This window comes from Zosterops lateralis, assembly GCF_965231275.1.
Source record: "Zosterops lateralis genome assembly, chromosome: 16".
Lineage (NCBI taxonomy): Eukaryota > Metazoa > Chordata > Aves > Passeriformes > Zosteropidae > Zosterops > Zosterops lateralis.
In genome coordinates, this window is record NC_139776.1 from 3,129,544 (window position 1) to 3,144,405 (window position 14,862).

The 14,862-nt window shown below is 41.6% G+C and overlaps 1 protein-coding gene across 1 annotated transcript; it reads left to right on the forward strand.

Annotated features, from left to right (window-relative positions):
* Positions 1-4,150: 4,150 nt before the first annotated feature.
* PCK1 (phosphoenolpyruvate carboxykinase 1) lies at positions 4,151-11,839 on the forward strand. The gene is made up of 10 exons (XM_083873256.1): positions 4,151-4,287; positions 4,507-4,781; positions 6,152-6,333; positions 6,944-7,147; positions 7,504-7,691; positions 8,611-8,773; positions 8,893-9,117; positions 9,211-9,342; positions 10,079-10,174; positions 10,755-11,839. Exons 2-10 carry the CDS (start codon positions 4,558-4,560, stop codon positions 11,207-11,209), a joined length of 1,869 nt encoding a protein of 622 aa, XP_083729382.1. The 5' UTR covers positions 4,151-4,287; positions 4,507-4,557; the 3' UTR covers positions 11,210-11,839.
* The last annotated feature ends 3,023 nt before the right edge of the window (positions 11,840-14,862 follow it).

The window sequence follows — 14,862 nt, forward strand, 5'->3', positions numbered from 1 at the left end:
GTTTAAAGACCTTAAACATGCACCAGTGCGTCTTCCTGGCTGCTGAAATTTGCTTCCATTTGTTTTGAGAAATGTCTGTTGTCAAGCTGAAAACACTGGACAGGCTAATGGAAGTACAGTCTAATCGTGATAAATCTGAGTGTTTTCTCCCACTCTTCCAGCATCAGAACAAGCCACTTCATTTTGAACATAGGCCAAAAAAATTACATCGCCTTTTGTAAGGATCCACAAACATCTTATTTTACAATCTGCCCAACCTGTCTGGTGTTTCCAACCCCATGTATCGATCGGGGTTGGAAAGGACGTAAGAAGGCAGCAAAGCGCCGTGCCACGGGTTTGCTGCTACGTGTTGTGGCCAGTCCCAGAGACTCAGTCTCCAGGCTCAGTCTCATGGTTCACGCAGCACACGTGGAGAGAGGAGTGTGCAGCACATGTGGCAGGGCCCCCAGACCTGCAGATGAGTCAGTGCCCAAGAGCTGCCTGCAAGGAGAGGGGCTGTGAGGCGGAAACATCGCACGGGGCCGTGCAGGGTCCAGAATGAGCTCTTGGCTCACTCACAGGCTCTTTTGCAACTGCAGGCAGTTTGCACGGTTCACGTTTTCTTTTGGAAGTTGAGAGAACGATCCCTGCCCTGCTCTCTGTACGCTTGCGAGGGCTGCCCTTGGATCTGGGCTCTGTGGCACCCAGTCCAGCACCTGTCAGAGTGTTCTCAGTGTCAGCTGAGCACAGCTCCACCAGAGGAATAACAATCCAGAGGCAGTGCTCTTCCGTTAGTAGAACAGCTCAGAGAATCGTTAAAAACCCTACAATTTTATAGCAAAATACCCAAGTGACAAACTCTTTGGAGGTGACAATATGTAGGAGAATTAGCAATGGGAGGGAAGTAGAATTTCTGAGTATTATTATATGCCATTAACAACTTTCAGATCTCACTGTGAGTGCTTTGTTGCACCTTGGTTTGTAGTGATGAGTTAAGCTTTCTAATGACACTTTTTTTGATCATCTAAAAACCTTTACATTTTTTTGAGTTCTAGTAAGTCTGTAAAACCTGAAGTGCTCAAAAACTTCTGTTTTGAACAACCTGAATAGTGTCCATCAAAGCAAACATCCTAAACCCCCTCCTTTCAAGGCACTTGTTGAACACTATCATCTTGAAATGTCAGATTCACACATATTTAAATGATTTGACAGCTTCCAAGAAGGCACCTGATAAGCATCACATTCAAGTGTCAAGAAGCACAGAGAAAAAGTGCCAAAAAAAGTTCAATCAGAAGAAATCGTATCAGCTATTAGATGAGCATTATAATGCAGTTACTACTAAAAAAGACTTCTCATTTAAATGGAAAATAAACTTTACATACAATACAACGATTTTTTAAAAGGTCTTACATTGCCCCATACCACCTCCCATGTTTTCCATTTGTGAAATCTTCCAGAAACTGAATCCAGACAAGCAGCACCCACTGGTACTGGGTGAACACCTCAAGACCACTGTAACTGAGCCATTGGAAGTGCCACATTTGGGTTTTTGTGTGGGAGACAGTGGGTGTTATGAGAATTCACTCTCTTCACATAAAACCTTTAATGCCTTCTGTTGGCTGTCTAAAAAGCTGAATCTCTAAATGAGAAGATTCTTGAAAAAAAAAAAATCCTGGCCTTGATTTGCATATGCTCCAGTTATTTCATTGCACCAAATACTATGTGTGTTTTATATAGGGGCTTGAGGCTTACTGTGTGTTTGTGATATGCTTTGAGATCCTCTGATGGGAGGTGTTACCTAAATACAAGTAATTTGATGCTGAAGTGTCTAGAATTCCCAGTGGACATCTGTACTCGAGCCCTGCTGCCATCACAAATGAAAAACATTTGGAATCCTTAATGTGATTTTTAATGGACATATGTTCATAACACAGTGCCACCAATTTGGCATATTTAGTGTCTTCTCAAGAGAAGCCCACAGTTTGTATAGCAAGATTGTGGGAGGTTAGGATTGCAGTGTTAGAAAATTTGCACAACACCTGCCTGACTGTAATTTAATTGGCAGAAATTAATGCTCTGGGTTTGGGAATTTTTCTCCTCCTCTCAAAACCTAGAGACACTAGGACTGATTCTGCTGTATTACACTGTTGTAGGTAATCTTTTATTCTGATTTTACTTGTGCTGCAATATGATAATTTCCTGGCCTACTCTCTTCCTGATAACTGAGCATTGCTGGTTTACTCTCAGTTATTTCTATGTATCCTGACTTACCTGGCCAGCAAAAAGCACTCAGTAATTTTGTACTTCTCTGAAAAAGAGGTCTGCTTAATATTACTGAAGGTTATGCTCCATTTTATTTCTAATGAAGGTACTTTATTACGTGTTTTAAAAGGAAAATATTTCTGATCAGCTCCACCAGCAACACAGTGTATGGAGTCTGAAGACAAACAACAGCTTTATCATTATTAAATTGGTTTTGGATTTTATCTTTGCTTACATCACAGCCCTATCTGCAGCAGTCTTTAGCACCTCTTATCCTACCAGATTTTTGTTTTCCTTTTCTGGAATGTTTGGCCTTGCTATGCATCAAGGACAGCCCCTCTTACCTCACTGTTTTCTTCCCTTATTTACAAAACATAATAAAAGGCTTTGCAGGGGAGATAGAGGGTACAGTCCCAGGGGTGTTCCTGCAGTGGGACAGTCAGCTCTGCAGTATTTTAGATTTGCAGGGTGGGAAGGTGAGCTGCAATCCTCATCCCTGCTGCTCTGCCAGCCTGGCTTTTGGAGGTTGCAAGTCACTGCTGGTTGCCCCAACAAGAACCTTGCTGGGAACATCCAACTGCCTCATAAACCTGAGCAACAGCTGGGTTGTGAATGCCCTTTATACAAGATAAGTCAATTTTACAACTCCCTGAAACTTAGCTAGGAATCCCAGATTTCCTGTTCTGCAAACTACCAATAACAACCAGGGTAAAAGCCCCATCAATACAAAAAACCACAAGTTGGCACAAAGGTATCTCCTTATCCAGGCTGCAGACTGGGTATAAATAGAGTGAGAGAAATGACAGCAGGGTTATTTCTACAGTTCTATTGTACTGGAAGTCTTCAGTCTTCACACACCCAGACTACATGGACAAATTGACATGAACACCACCTCTTTATGGTCACAAAGGTCTAAAATGGAACAGGCCTGTAGAAACAGAGACAAGAGCTCAAAGTGTCTGAGATCAGACACTCAAGTGTCTGATATCACACTGAGATAACTCTCAGAAGTATATGAGTAGTAGTGCTGTTGATATCAGGTACTGCCACAACTGACACAGGTACAGACTCAAGTCTGTGTATGTGCACAGAACAACAGTGTGCAGCCCCAGCCCTGAGCAGTTCTGTGCTTTTGCTCTGAGTACTGATTTAGGGATGGGTTAATATTTTATGACACTTCTCCCCCACAGAACTCCCAGTAAAATAAAACATAATATTTGAAAGAGGAGGTTAATTATTGAGACAGTTGTTGCTTTGCCTTTTCTGAGGTGGTGGCAATAGAAAATAACTGTTTAGTTTGCAACAGCCTTAAACAAGCCATAAGCAAAAACTTCCTTGCTTACACTGAAGGAACCCCAACACTTAGATTTATATTGCTTGGGATTTTTTAGAATTGCCTAGACAAAAATAACAGCTGTGGGCCTTGTGTATGTCGTGGTTATTCAGGCCTGTCAGTGCTCAGTGTTGAACTTTATACCCGGATCAGGCAATGTTCCCAAGGTGAGTAAACACTCCTTGGACAAGCCTCCACTTCACAGCCAACTAGTGACCATCTGCCTACAAAATGTGCCAACTGCACTTTGCCTCTGTGCATGACCTCCGTGTTCCTGGTTCCAGAAACTCTTTGTACTCAACCTTTCCCACAGGCCGAGAAGTTATGACGTTTTTGATTTCAAAGCCAAATTGGATCAAAGTTTGGTTAAACTGCTAAATTTTGTAACTGCTTCAAAACAGCGAACCCAGGGGCTAAGAACCTCCGCTTTCAGCATTCATTAATCAAGGCTGTTAAATGATTACCCCGCCAGGGCTGTTTTGTTGACAACTCTGTATGATGACAATGTCAGTGGCACTGTCCCAAGACACATCCAGTGGTGATGTAAAGGACAAGCCTCCCTCACCTCAACTGGTGGGATGGACACTACCACGAAGAATATTTAAGGCAGGAGGTGCATCCTTGGAAAGCAGCAACTGCAAGAGAGCTCCAAGGGCTCAGCTGAGAGGTGCAGCAAAACCCTCTCCAGCATCCATCTCCACCTTACATAGACCGTAAGTAGAACTGCCTCTATTTTTTCCATCTTAAATTAGTAAAATGGCCTCAATTTTTTCCACCTTGAAATTAGCAGTGATCCAAATTTTCTACCTAGATTTTACATCAGTACATAATCAAGTCCATTGCAAATTGTTTGTGTGACATGTTGTTAGGCTTTGTGACGCTGGTTAGAACATGAAGTATGCTAACACATAATCTAATCTATTTGATTTTAGATTGTGGTCAGTATTTTACAGCCACCCAGAAGACCCACAACAGCCTCAATAATGCCCCCTCAGTTGAAAGCCGAGATGAATGTCATGCCCAAGGTTGTGCAGGGGGATTTGGAGAGCCTGTCCCCAGAAGCAAGGGATTTCATCGAGACCAATGCCAAGCTGTGCCAGCCTGACTGCATCCACATCTGCGATGGCTCAGAAGAAGAGAACAAAAAACTTCTGGACATCATGGTGGAACAAGGCATGATCAAGAAGCTGAACAAGTATGAGAACTGGTGAGTAGCCTAAATGAAGTCAAGTATCATCTCAGAATTGGAAAATTCATTTTCTATCCTGTTTACTTAGAAAAGTTCTTATGACTCTCCAATATTTGCTTTCCATGAACATTTTGGAACTTAAGCTTACATAGGTGAAATACTCAGGAAAAGCAAACTTTTTCCTCTAAAAATTAACATAAAGCATATTATTCAATTGGACTATCAACGGCACATTTCCTCTATTGATTAGTTACATCAGGGAACTGAAATGATGTCATGAGACTTACGCAACTTATCATTAGCAATGGCTAAATATTATTGAGCAAATCTTCTTTTGAAGAATTCTGCTGTTTTAGCCAATTAGTTTATTCATCACATACTTTTTTGTGGCATTCAAATAGGTCTGTGGGTGTTCAAATATTATTCAGTACAGGCATTATTCATATCGTGCCGATGAGCTTTGACTCTAATGTATTCTGCAAATACTTTTTTCAAATATTTCATCATTTCTCCCAACTAACTGAACATGAAAAGAGAATATTAACAACAAGTGCATACTCGAGAATTACGTGCCAACCACGAGATCTTCATGGGAGAAATCTGCAAAGACTTTTGAATAACTAAGTGCAGGAATTTGGCAATCTGTTTGCAGACTATTTGGGAGAGAAAAGGGCAAGATTCACCAGATAAATTATTCATTGTTAATTATATGCTTAGCTGTAGTGATGATGGTTATGACAGCCCAACTAGAACATTTTTATACTCGTGGAAAATTTCGATGCACAGAGGTGAAAATGTAAAACAATCCTCTCTATTGTAAATAGATGGCAAAAATTCCTTAGAGGGAAAAAAGGATCCCCTTTAATAAACTCTTTCACTTTCATGATCATGCTTATACTCCATATTTTCTTTGTAATGCCTCTAATTTAAGGGACTATGCCAATCCACTAAGCTGGGTTCTGATCCCTCTGGCACTTATACCAACACTTAAACTACTTTCTTTGGCATCCACTTAGCTTGAGGCATCATTTTGTGGACCCCATACAAAACAATTTCACACTGATGAGAATGAGAATTAAACAAGATTAACTTTTCCCTGAAAGTTAGCAACAGAGAATAAGGCTGAGATAATAAGCAAAGGAGTATCAGCACGTAACAAGAATTTCCCAGGCCATATTATTTGTTATTATTACTAGAAAGTCTTAAAACAATTTGTATTAGAGAAAGTATCTGATTTTTGAGGTTATCTGTTATAATGCTTTGTCACTAATTTTTGCCTTACAACGCATTGTTTTAGCAACCTTTTATGCTAGAGTGGTCCCACAGAAGGGTAAAAAACGCTATATTGACAATTAAAGTCTAATTTCCTGATTTTTGGTGAAATGCAGCTGGTTGGCTCTCACTGATCCAAGAGATGTGGCAAGAATTGAGAGCAAAACTGTCATCATCACTCAAGAGCAGAGAGATACCACTCCAATACCTAAAACTGGAACAAGCCAGCTGGGGCGCTGGATGTCTGAGGAAGATTTTGAGAAAGCCTTCAACACCAGGTTCCCAGGCTGCATGCAAGGTAGGCAAGAAAAACATGATTGACACTGAACTTCCAGCATTGCTGAGACACTTACTACTGTTGCAAGTTACTGTAATCTTTAAAGAACAATTTGAGTTGTAGATTTATCTTTATACCCCCAATAGTCACTCCACTGATTTCATGCAGATCTTTACCATAGACCCAAATACCTGGTCAAGGACAGTCCTCAGTCTCTTTCCAGCACTCTTGTTTTCCTAAAGAGTGTCAAAGTACAAAAATTTGTGTGACTTGGTTCAGGAAGTCACACAGCAACTGAGGAGCAGATAGGAAGTGAGATGAGAATGAACGACCCCCATCCACAGCAATAATTCCAGATTCAGGGATTTACACTAATAGAGAACTTGGCCTTCACCCTCCCCTTACTCCTGGCTGCACAATCTGTCTGAACTGCTGCTTTCAGCATTTAAGATAAAACTTCTTGCTACACAATTAGGCAAACAGAAAGCTACAGCTCTTTAAACATCATCAGAAGCTCTCACAAGACAAACAGCTTTTAAAGGACTGAGAAACAACCTCCATGTTAGTAAAGGTTACTTCAAATGTTCCTTGTTTTGCTCTTGACCACATCTTGTTACTCCCTATTTTCCAGGACGTACAATGTATGTCATCCCCTTCAGCATGGGGCCCATTGGGTCACCTTTGTCCAAGATTGGGATCGAGCTGACAGATTCACCCTATGTGGTGGCCAGCATGAGGATCATGACACGGATAGGAGCAGATGTTTTGAAAGCCCTGGGCAATGGGGAGTTTGTAAAATGCCTTCACTCAGTTGGATGCCCTCTGCCGCTGAAAGGTAAGAGTCATTTAACATCCCAGGAGCCACTAAAAACCCCTGGAGCCATTAAAAACCCCTTGAAATTCTGAGGGCTATGTTTTGAAGCTGACTGTGTGACCTCAGCACATAGGACCACCCTCACCACAGAAGAACAGGGTGGTTCTGTAACAGCACTAGGTTCAAAACTCAGTTAAAGGAATCAAAGCTCAACGAGAGTTTGATGGAAGGGAGATTATTATCCCTAGTACTTACCAGGGATTTCCTTGAAGCATCTGGTGTGGGTTGCTGTCAGAGGCTCGATGCTGATGAAACAACAGCGTGATCAAGCATGGAAATTGCTGCATTCATGATGAGTACAACATTCTGTTCTGCAGAGCCATTAATCAACAACTGGCCGTGCAACCCGGAGCTGACGCTGATTGCTCATCTCCCGGATCGCAGGGAGATCATTTCGTTTGGCAGCGGCTACGGAGGAAACTCCTTGCTGGGGAAGAAATGCTTTGCTCTCAGAATTGCCAGCAGACTGGCCAAAGAGGAGGGCTGGCTCGCAGAGCACATGCTGGTAAGAGCTGTTAAATCTCGTGTGTTTGAGCAGCCGTTAAACCCCAAATTAGAGCCACGTAAATCCATCACCCGTCTCGCCGTCAGTGAAGTTAGTCTCATATGGATAGTCCTGTAACTTTAGATAGGAATCTGTCATGTGCCAGGCTTGTGAGGAATAGAGAACTGCTTGCAAGGCCAAGTACTAAACATTTAAAATAGGACCTGTAATGGCATAAAACAAGAAAGATTTGGAACTTCTGAGAGTGATGTCTTGTAGGCTGGCCCATGTAACTGAGCAGAGCCTGAACATCATCACTTGGCCAAATTATAAAGAGGTCTATGTACTCAAAAACCTCCAAATATCAGATTTTCTGCTGTGGAGAGTTCTGTCTCTCTATGTAAGGGAGTTCTGCTGTGTAACCTTTCTGGCTTTTAATTTCTGCTGTCCTTTAAGCATTCTACCACCATAAAATACCACTGAAAAAAAAGAATTCCAAAGTGCGTAAGAGAAGGGCCTTAGAAAAAAATCTCTGTGGTCTCTGAGAAGAGCAGAAGTATCCATGCACAAAGTGCTTTCCCTTCACTCCACTTGTGCAGCCAAAAGAATATTGCCTGGTTTTCTTATGTCTTAACAGAGATACACAGATGTATATTATGGTATTTAATCAGCAAAATAAAATAAATATTTATTATATACCAGACATAACATTTTAAAAAATATAAGAATTTCTTACAGATTTTCTAATGGCAAGAAGAATTGACTTAAAAAGATTTAAAAAATACAGCTTGAGGTATTTGTCAACAATATTATGTAGTGTTTCTTCTCTAGGAACAAATGTGCATATTTTATCATTTCCGCTTGCTGGGAGACAATCTCCAAAATGAAAAGTGCAAGAAAAAAAAGACTATGTTTAACAGTTGCATTAATTTTTCAATAGATCCTGGGAATTACCAATCCAGAAGGTAAAAAGAAGTACTTTGCTGCAGCATTCCCTAGTGCATGTGGAAAAACTAACTTGGCCATGATGAACCCAAGCCTGCCAGGATGGAAAATTGAGTGTGTGGGTGACGATATTGCCTGGATGAAATTTGATGAACAAGGTATGGAAATTAAATGGGAATGTTTTGCAGCTTGCTGTAGGTGCAGTAAGACATGCTACAAACTTCTGGATAGAATTAAATCAGTATGATTTACTTATATTTGGTCATTTAACTTCCAGGCAACTTAAGGGCAATCAATCCTGAAAATGGCTTCTTTGGTGTCGCTCCTGGAACTTCAGTCAAAACAAACCCCAATGCTATTAAAACCATATTCAAGAACACCATCTTCACCAACGTGGCAGAAACCAGTGATGGGGGAGTTTACTGGGAAGGCATTGATGAGCCCCTGCCAGCTGGAGTAACAGTGACCTCATGGAAGAACAAGGATTGGACCCCAGAAAATGGTACCTGACCCACACCATGGCCCTCTCTTGGCTTTCTTTGAAATTAATGGGTAAATTTAAATTAATTCTGCCTTTTTACTGTGTTCTGTGCAGGAGAACCTTGTGCTCACCCCAACTCCAGGTTCTGCTCCCCAGCCAAGCAGTGCCCCATCATGGATCCTGCGTGGGAATCTCCCGAAGGCGTTCCTATCGAAGGGATCATTTTTGGAGGCCGCAGACCAGCTGGTAAGAGATGCAGCAGCCACGTCTCCAGGCTGAAATGCTGGCCACAGAAGGGTTGACACACAGCTGGGCATAGACACAGGTTTTGCTTTCACAGCTGCAAAAGCAAGGAAACAACCACCTTAGTCCAATTTCTCTGTGTTAGCCTTTGGCACACACGCTTCCAGCCACTGGTGTTTCAGTGTCTGAGTTGTTTGATGTTAACACGAAACGGGTAATAATAATAAAGGGCTGGAGGGAGATCAGAACCCACTAACACGGGTAGTAGACACATAGAAAATTGCTGTTTTGGTCTCAATTTGCCTGTAGTTTAAGTAGTTCAGTTAGCAAATGGTTAGAGAAATGAGTCAGTTTTAGATAGTTTAAAGAAAAGAAAGTAAATTAAAATGTTCTGTGAAAGGTCACCTAAAGTTGGAAAAGAAATAAAAATAATGCTGGGTCTGAGTCTAATATGACCACAGGACCAGATTCTCTTTCCCCCAAAATCTGCTGGATATTCTGATGTCCCAGGTGTCTCCCACTGGATGTGTTCAGTAATCAGTAGACAGTTTTGAAAACATTCATTTAAACTTCTTTGCTGTAAGAGGGCAGGAAATTAACTGATTTATTTTTTTTTTTAAAAGGGAAAATTAGAATAACATTATCCAGTGACATGCATTCAGCACTGTCCCAGATAGCAAAAGCTGCCATAAAAATGTTTCTGAGCCTCTAATTACTGAAGTGATTTTGTTCTTTATAGGTGTCCCTCTTGTATATGAGGCCTTTAACTGGAAGCATGGAGTGTTTGTAGGAGCAGCCATGAGGTCTGAAGCAACAGCAGCTGCTGAGCACAAAGGTAAATCAAAATTTAATCTGCCTACCTGTATTAAAAGCAGGCCCCTCTGGACTGCCTGCCCTCTCCTTCCCCCTGCTCTTTCACATTTCAGTCTTGGCAGCTAATTTTGCAACCTGTGCATTTTCACAATAGAAAATATTTGTACTGGAATTAACAGCCAAATTCTCTGTAAAAGTCAAATTAAGCAAAATAATCCCTTAGGTGGCAAGCATACAGAACAGGATGCAGGCACAGAGTTGCCAGAAGCCTTGACAGGGAGTTCTTGTTACAGTCTGGGATAAACAAATTTAAATTTTCTCTTTTGCTAGAGCTCAACATAAATGCATGAATGATAGCCATCCCTTGAGGATCTTCATTTAAGCCGCTTGACCTGAGATTTAAGAAATTTAATAACAAAAATTAATTTAATTTGAACCTTTCGTGCATCAAGGATAATGCTTGTGTTGTTTCTTAAAGCTCTTTGGTTCAGAAGGGTGGTGAAGAGATCATGGGTACTAAACCCTGGGATGATCTGAATCTCTGTGCTTTAGAATAAATGTGCTACTTATTCCCTTACCTTCTCCATGTGTGTTTCAAACAGGCAAAGTCATTATGCACGACCCATTTGCCATGAGGCCTTTCTTTGGCTACAACTTTGGCAAATACTTGTCCCACTGGCTGAGCATGGCCCATCGTCCAGCTGCAAAACTACCCAGGATCTTCCACGTTAACTGGTTCCGGAAAGACAGCCAAGGGAAATTCCTGTGGCCTGGCTTCGGAGAGAATTCCCGTGTGCTGGAGTGGATGTTCAACAGGATTGAAGGGAAGGCCTCTGCCAAACCAACTGCCATAGGTTACATCCCTACTGACGCTGCTTTGAACTTGAAGGGTTTAGAAGATGTCAACCTGACCGAACTGTTTGATATCTCAAAAGAGTTCTGGGAAAAGGAGGTAGAAGAAATCAAGCAATACTTTGAAGTGCAAGTTAATGCTGACCTCCCCTATGAAATAGAAAGGGAATTGCTTGCCTTAGAGGTGAGGATAAAACAGCTGTGAGCTGATCAAACCCACAATTATTTATCAATTCGCACATGCTAAGACAGGGCAAACACGTTTTACCGAATCACCACTGGAAGCATAACAGCACACTGATGGGCAGGGGGTTATAATGAAAGTAGGTCATAGCTTAGTTAGCATATAGATACAGAGACATTCCAGAAATAACTCCAGACCTAATGATTTATAACTACATCGGTTGTTGTGAATAGGTGAGCAGCTGTGGGAGTGCACGTGCACGGGGTCTGAAACCCCTGCTCTGTCACTTACAGGCACACAGAGCCATGATGGGTGTAAATTATTTGCCTAGCTCTGCATATACAATCCAAACCAATCCAGCCTTCAAGTTGTAGCACATTGTTTCCATCAGAGAAACCTCTGGAGTCTCAGACTCTACTGGAAAGAGGAGAGAAAATTAGATGCTGTATATATGTATTACCTAAATGTATTTCATGTCTTAAATACTTTTTAGAAAAATGAAGTTGTAACTTCTATCAGAGTGAAAGACGACTTTATATTACTAATGCATATTTAAGATATTGCTATTATATATTACTCATGTTCTTGTGATTTCCAGATGTTTTGAATGGCTTGTTCTTAAACTATAAAATAAATGTTTATACAAAAATATTACCTCATTTCCAGTATTCTTGCTGTTTATAAACTGCATGCATATAAATTGAGGCTCCTGTCAATACCACAGCACAGGGACAGATGCACATGTGGAAGTTAGATGTTGACTAGAGTTGATCAGCTACTCCTGAGCCAAATTTAAGCCACATACTGTCTTTGCAACTTTGATTCAAGCCAAAGGAATGATCCGAAAATTATGATACCAGCTGTGAGCAGTCATCCAGATGGTGACACACTCTCCATAACTGGGCACTGTTAGTTACTGCAGGCATTTATAAAATAAACTACCCTCTAGGAAAGCCCCGTCTTAGGACCTTGCTCATTTGTTAAAGTCATAGGATTTGTCCCTGTTCCACACTACCATGGCTTTTGCAAGAGTAACGAGTGCAGCTGTTGAAGTAAAGACAATTTGGGAAAAAGTGTTCCAGATTTGTCGGGATGCCTAAAGCCTTAGAGCTCATTGAAAATCAGGGTAGGAACCTCTGTTGGCTTCTTTGTTGAGCCAAGACACTAAAACCAGCCTATGTTCTCCCAATTAGAGGTGTCATTTATGTGCTTCCCATGTCCCTGGCGAGTGTCCTACTTTTTCGCTTTGAATGCTTGATCTCCCAAAACATATTGCAAATATTTGCTTAGCAAAAAGAAAATCACTTACATTGTGTAATAAGCCTTTTTACAGACCCTGCTTCCTTGCAGAGCAAACAGTGCCAGGGCTGGTCAACAACTGCCCTTCAAGGTTTGCTAGGAGAGGTCACATAATCTGAAAAGGCTCCAACTACCCCCTGACCCCCATGTTTAAGACTTAACACAAACATTATCAGTTCTGAAGTGAATTACAGAGCCCAAGTCAATGCATAGGTCACACAAAGAACAGACAATGGAAAGCTGTGATGGAAGTGGAGAAGAGTTGTATGGAGGTGATCAAAATCACATCTGCATCTCCTACAGGGTCACCTATATGTGTCCTCTTGAGTGGGCTCCGAATTAACAGAAAAATCAAGGTGGAAGTCAGTAAATAAGTCAGAGGAAGTGAGCCAAGGAAGACTGGAATATGCACTCCTCAGATTCAAGCATTACTGTCAAGTGTATAAAATAAAGTTGTTAAAGTAATTCTACAAATAGCTGATGAAAAGCCTGGACCATTCAAAACTGGTGTGACAGTTCTGGACTGGTGTTTGGATACGCCTAAGGAAGAACAAAGAGAGCTGAGAAAATCTGTCAGGGTGATACCAGAGAGTTATGGCCAGTTACAGCCTCAGGGTTTCTTACGGGCCTCGGGAGAGCATCCCAGCCCTGAGCCCTGCAAACGTTCCAGGCACAGCTTGAAATGGTGCCCAGGAGATGTACAGAAGCTTGGGGCTTTCCAGAGCTCCCTGAGCGCTGCAGTGTGCTGCTCTGCCTTCCCAAACACAGCCAGGCTCCAACGAGTGTTCCAAAGAAACGACTCCCGCTTCCTGCCAGAGGAATCTGTGCCAGGGGCCCAGGCCCAGCAGGCATATGGACATGGGAAAACCAAGTGACACTTCTCCCATAAAATGCTGCTCCATGAGGAGATATAGATACCATCGCTGAGGTCTTACAGCACACACCCAGCTCTAGCAACACTGGTGTTGTAAAGTGCTAACTGCCTTGAGAGCATCTTACAGCCCAAAACACCAGCTTTCATTTTCTGACTAAACCCCTGCTTTCTTCTCCTCACCCCAAGAAATCCGAGAATTTTCCTTTATTTCACCACCACTGCCCTCAGGTTCTGCTCTGGGTGTTTTTTCTATGTAACACAACACAACTCATGGACAGTGCCTATCACGAGCTCCACTGGCAAAAATTATTTAAACCATTTGTGGTTCTCCCACTGCACACATTTTAACCACATGCACCTTTTCAGACACTGCTCAGAGACACAGATCATTCCGGAAACCAGAAAGTTTGGGGAAAAAACCTGCTGTACTGTTAAGAATGAGAACAAGAAAATGAGTTTTTTGCGTGAGTCATTCAACAGCTCCTTTGTATGTAAATATATCCTCAACCCATCAGCATCTATGGGGAGTACAATTTACATTTTGAATGATCAAAATGTTTAGTATTGGCAGAGAAAATGTTTAAAAAGAGAGAAGGCGGTGGTTTAAAATTTAGAAACTTAGTCAAGTGTGCCAGATTATGATCTCAACTCTTCTCCCTCCAACAAATACTATGCTCCATAAAAACAAAATGCTTTTAAATTGAAATTTGGAAGTTCCCCTGATTTTCAAAAGAAAGAGGGGAAGGCAACAAATGCAATAAATTTCAACAAATTAGCAGAGAAATATAAAACTTGGCCTATTAAATGCTATTCAGAGAAGGGAAGCACAGGCAAGACTAACACATGAAGTGTACAGAGCCATAACATTTGCAACAGCTGTGTTATGAAATGCACTTGGTATTCTGGGAAGTGAGAAACAAAATACTTTGTTAGAACACTTGTGGATGTACCGGTGGCTCAGAAGAAGAGAGACAAAATTAAAATCACAGTTTAACCATTAATGCTCTTCAGGATATGATCTCTGGTACTTTGTGCCGTGATTCCCTGGACAAGAGCACTGTGATGGATGCACCACATCCAGGGAAGGCTGTGCTCAACTACCTTAAATTTAGCACAGTTCCTTGGGCAAAAAGTCTGGCCTCAATGCCAAGTGCTCCTGTTAGCACAGATAAACCCAGAGCTCAGACCTAGACCTTGGCCCAATCCTTGCACAGGTTGAGAAGCCTCCAAGCCCGCTGCCATCCTTTGGACTCATTTCTCATGTTGAAGGTCAAGTTTTGACTGTGTTTTGTCTTGTTCCTTCAAATCCCCTTCTCAGATGTCAGTCTCAGCAGTAATTAGCTTGAGTATATAAGTTATCCATGCACCTGGATTCTGTCAACATCATGAAGGTTAAACCAAATAAATAAATAAACCTGAAAAGGAGCGTCCAGCTTGCTGCAGAACTCGTGTTGGAAAATAGTGAAACCCAACTTCAAACCTCTCACAATTCTGGGATGCT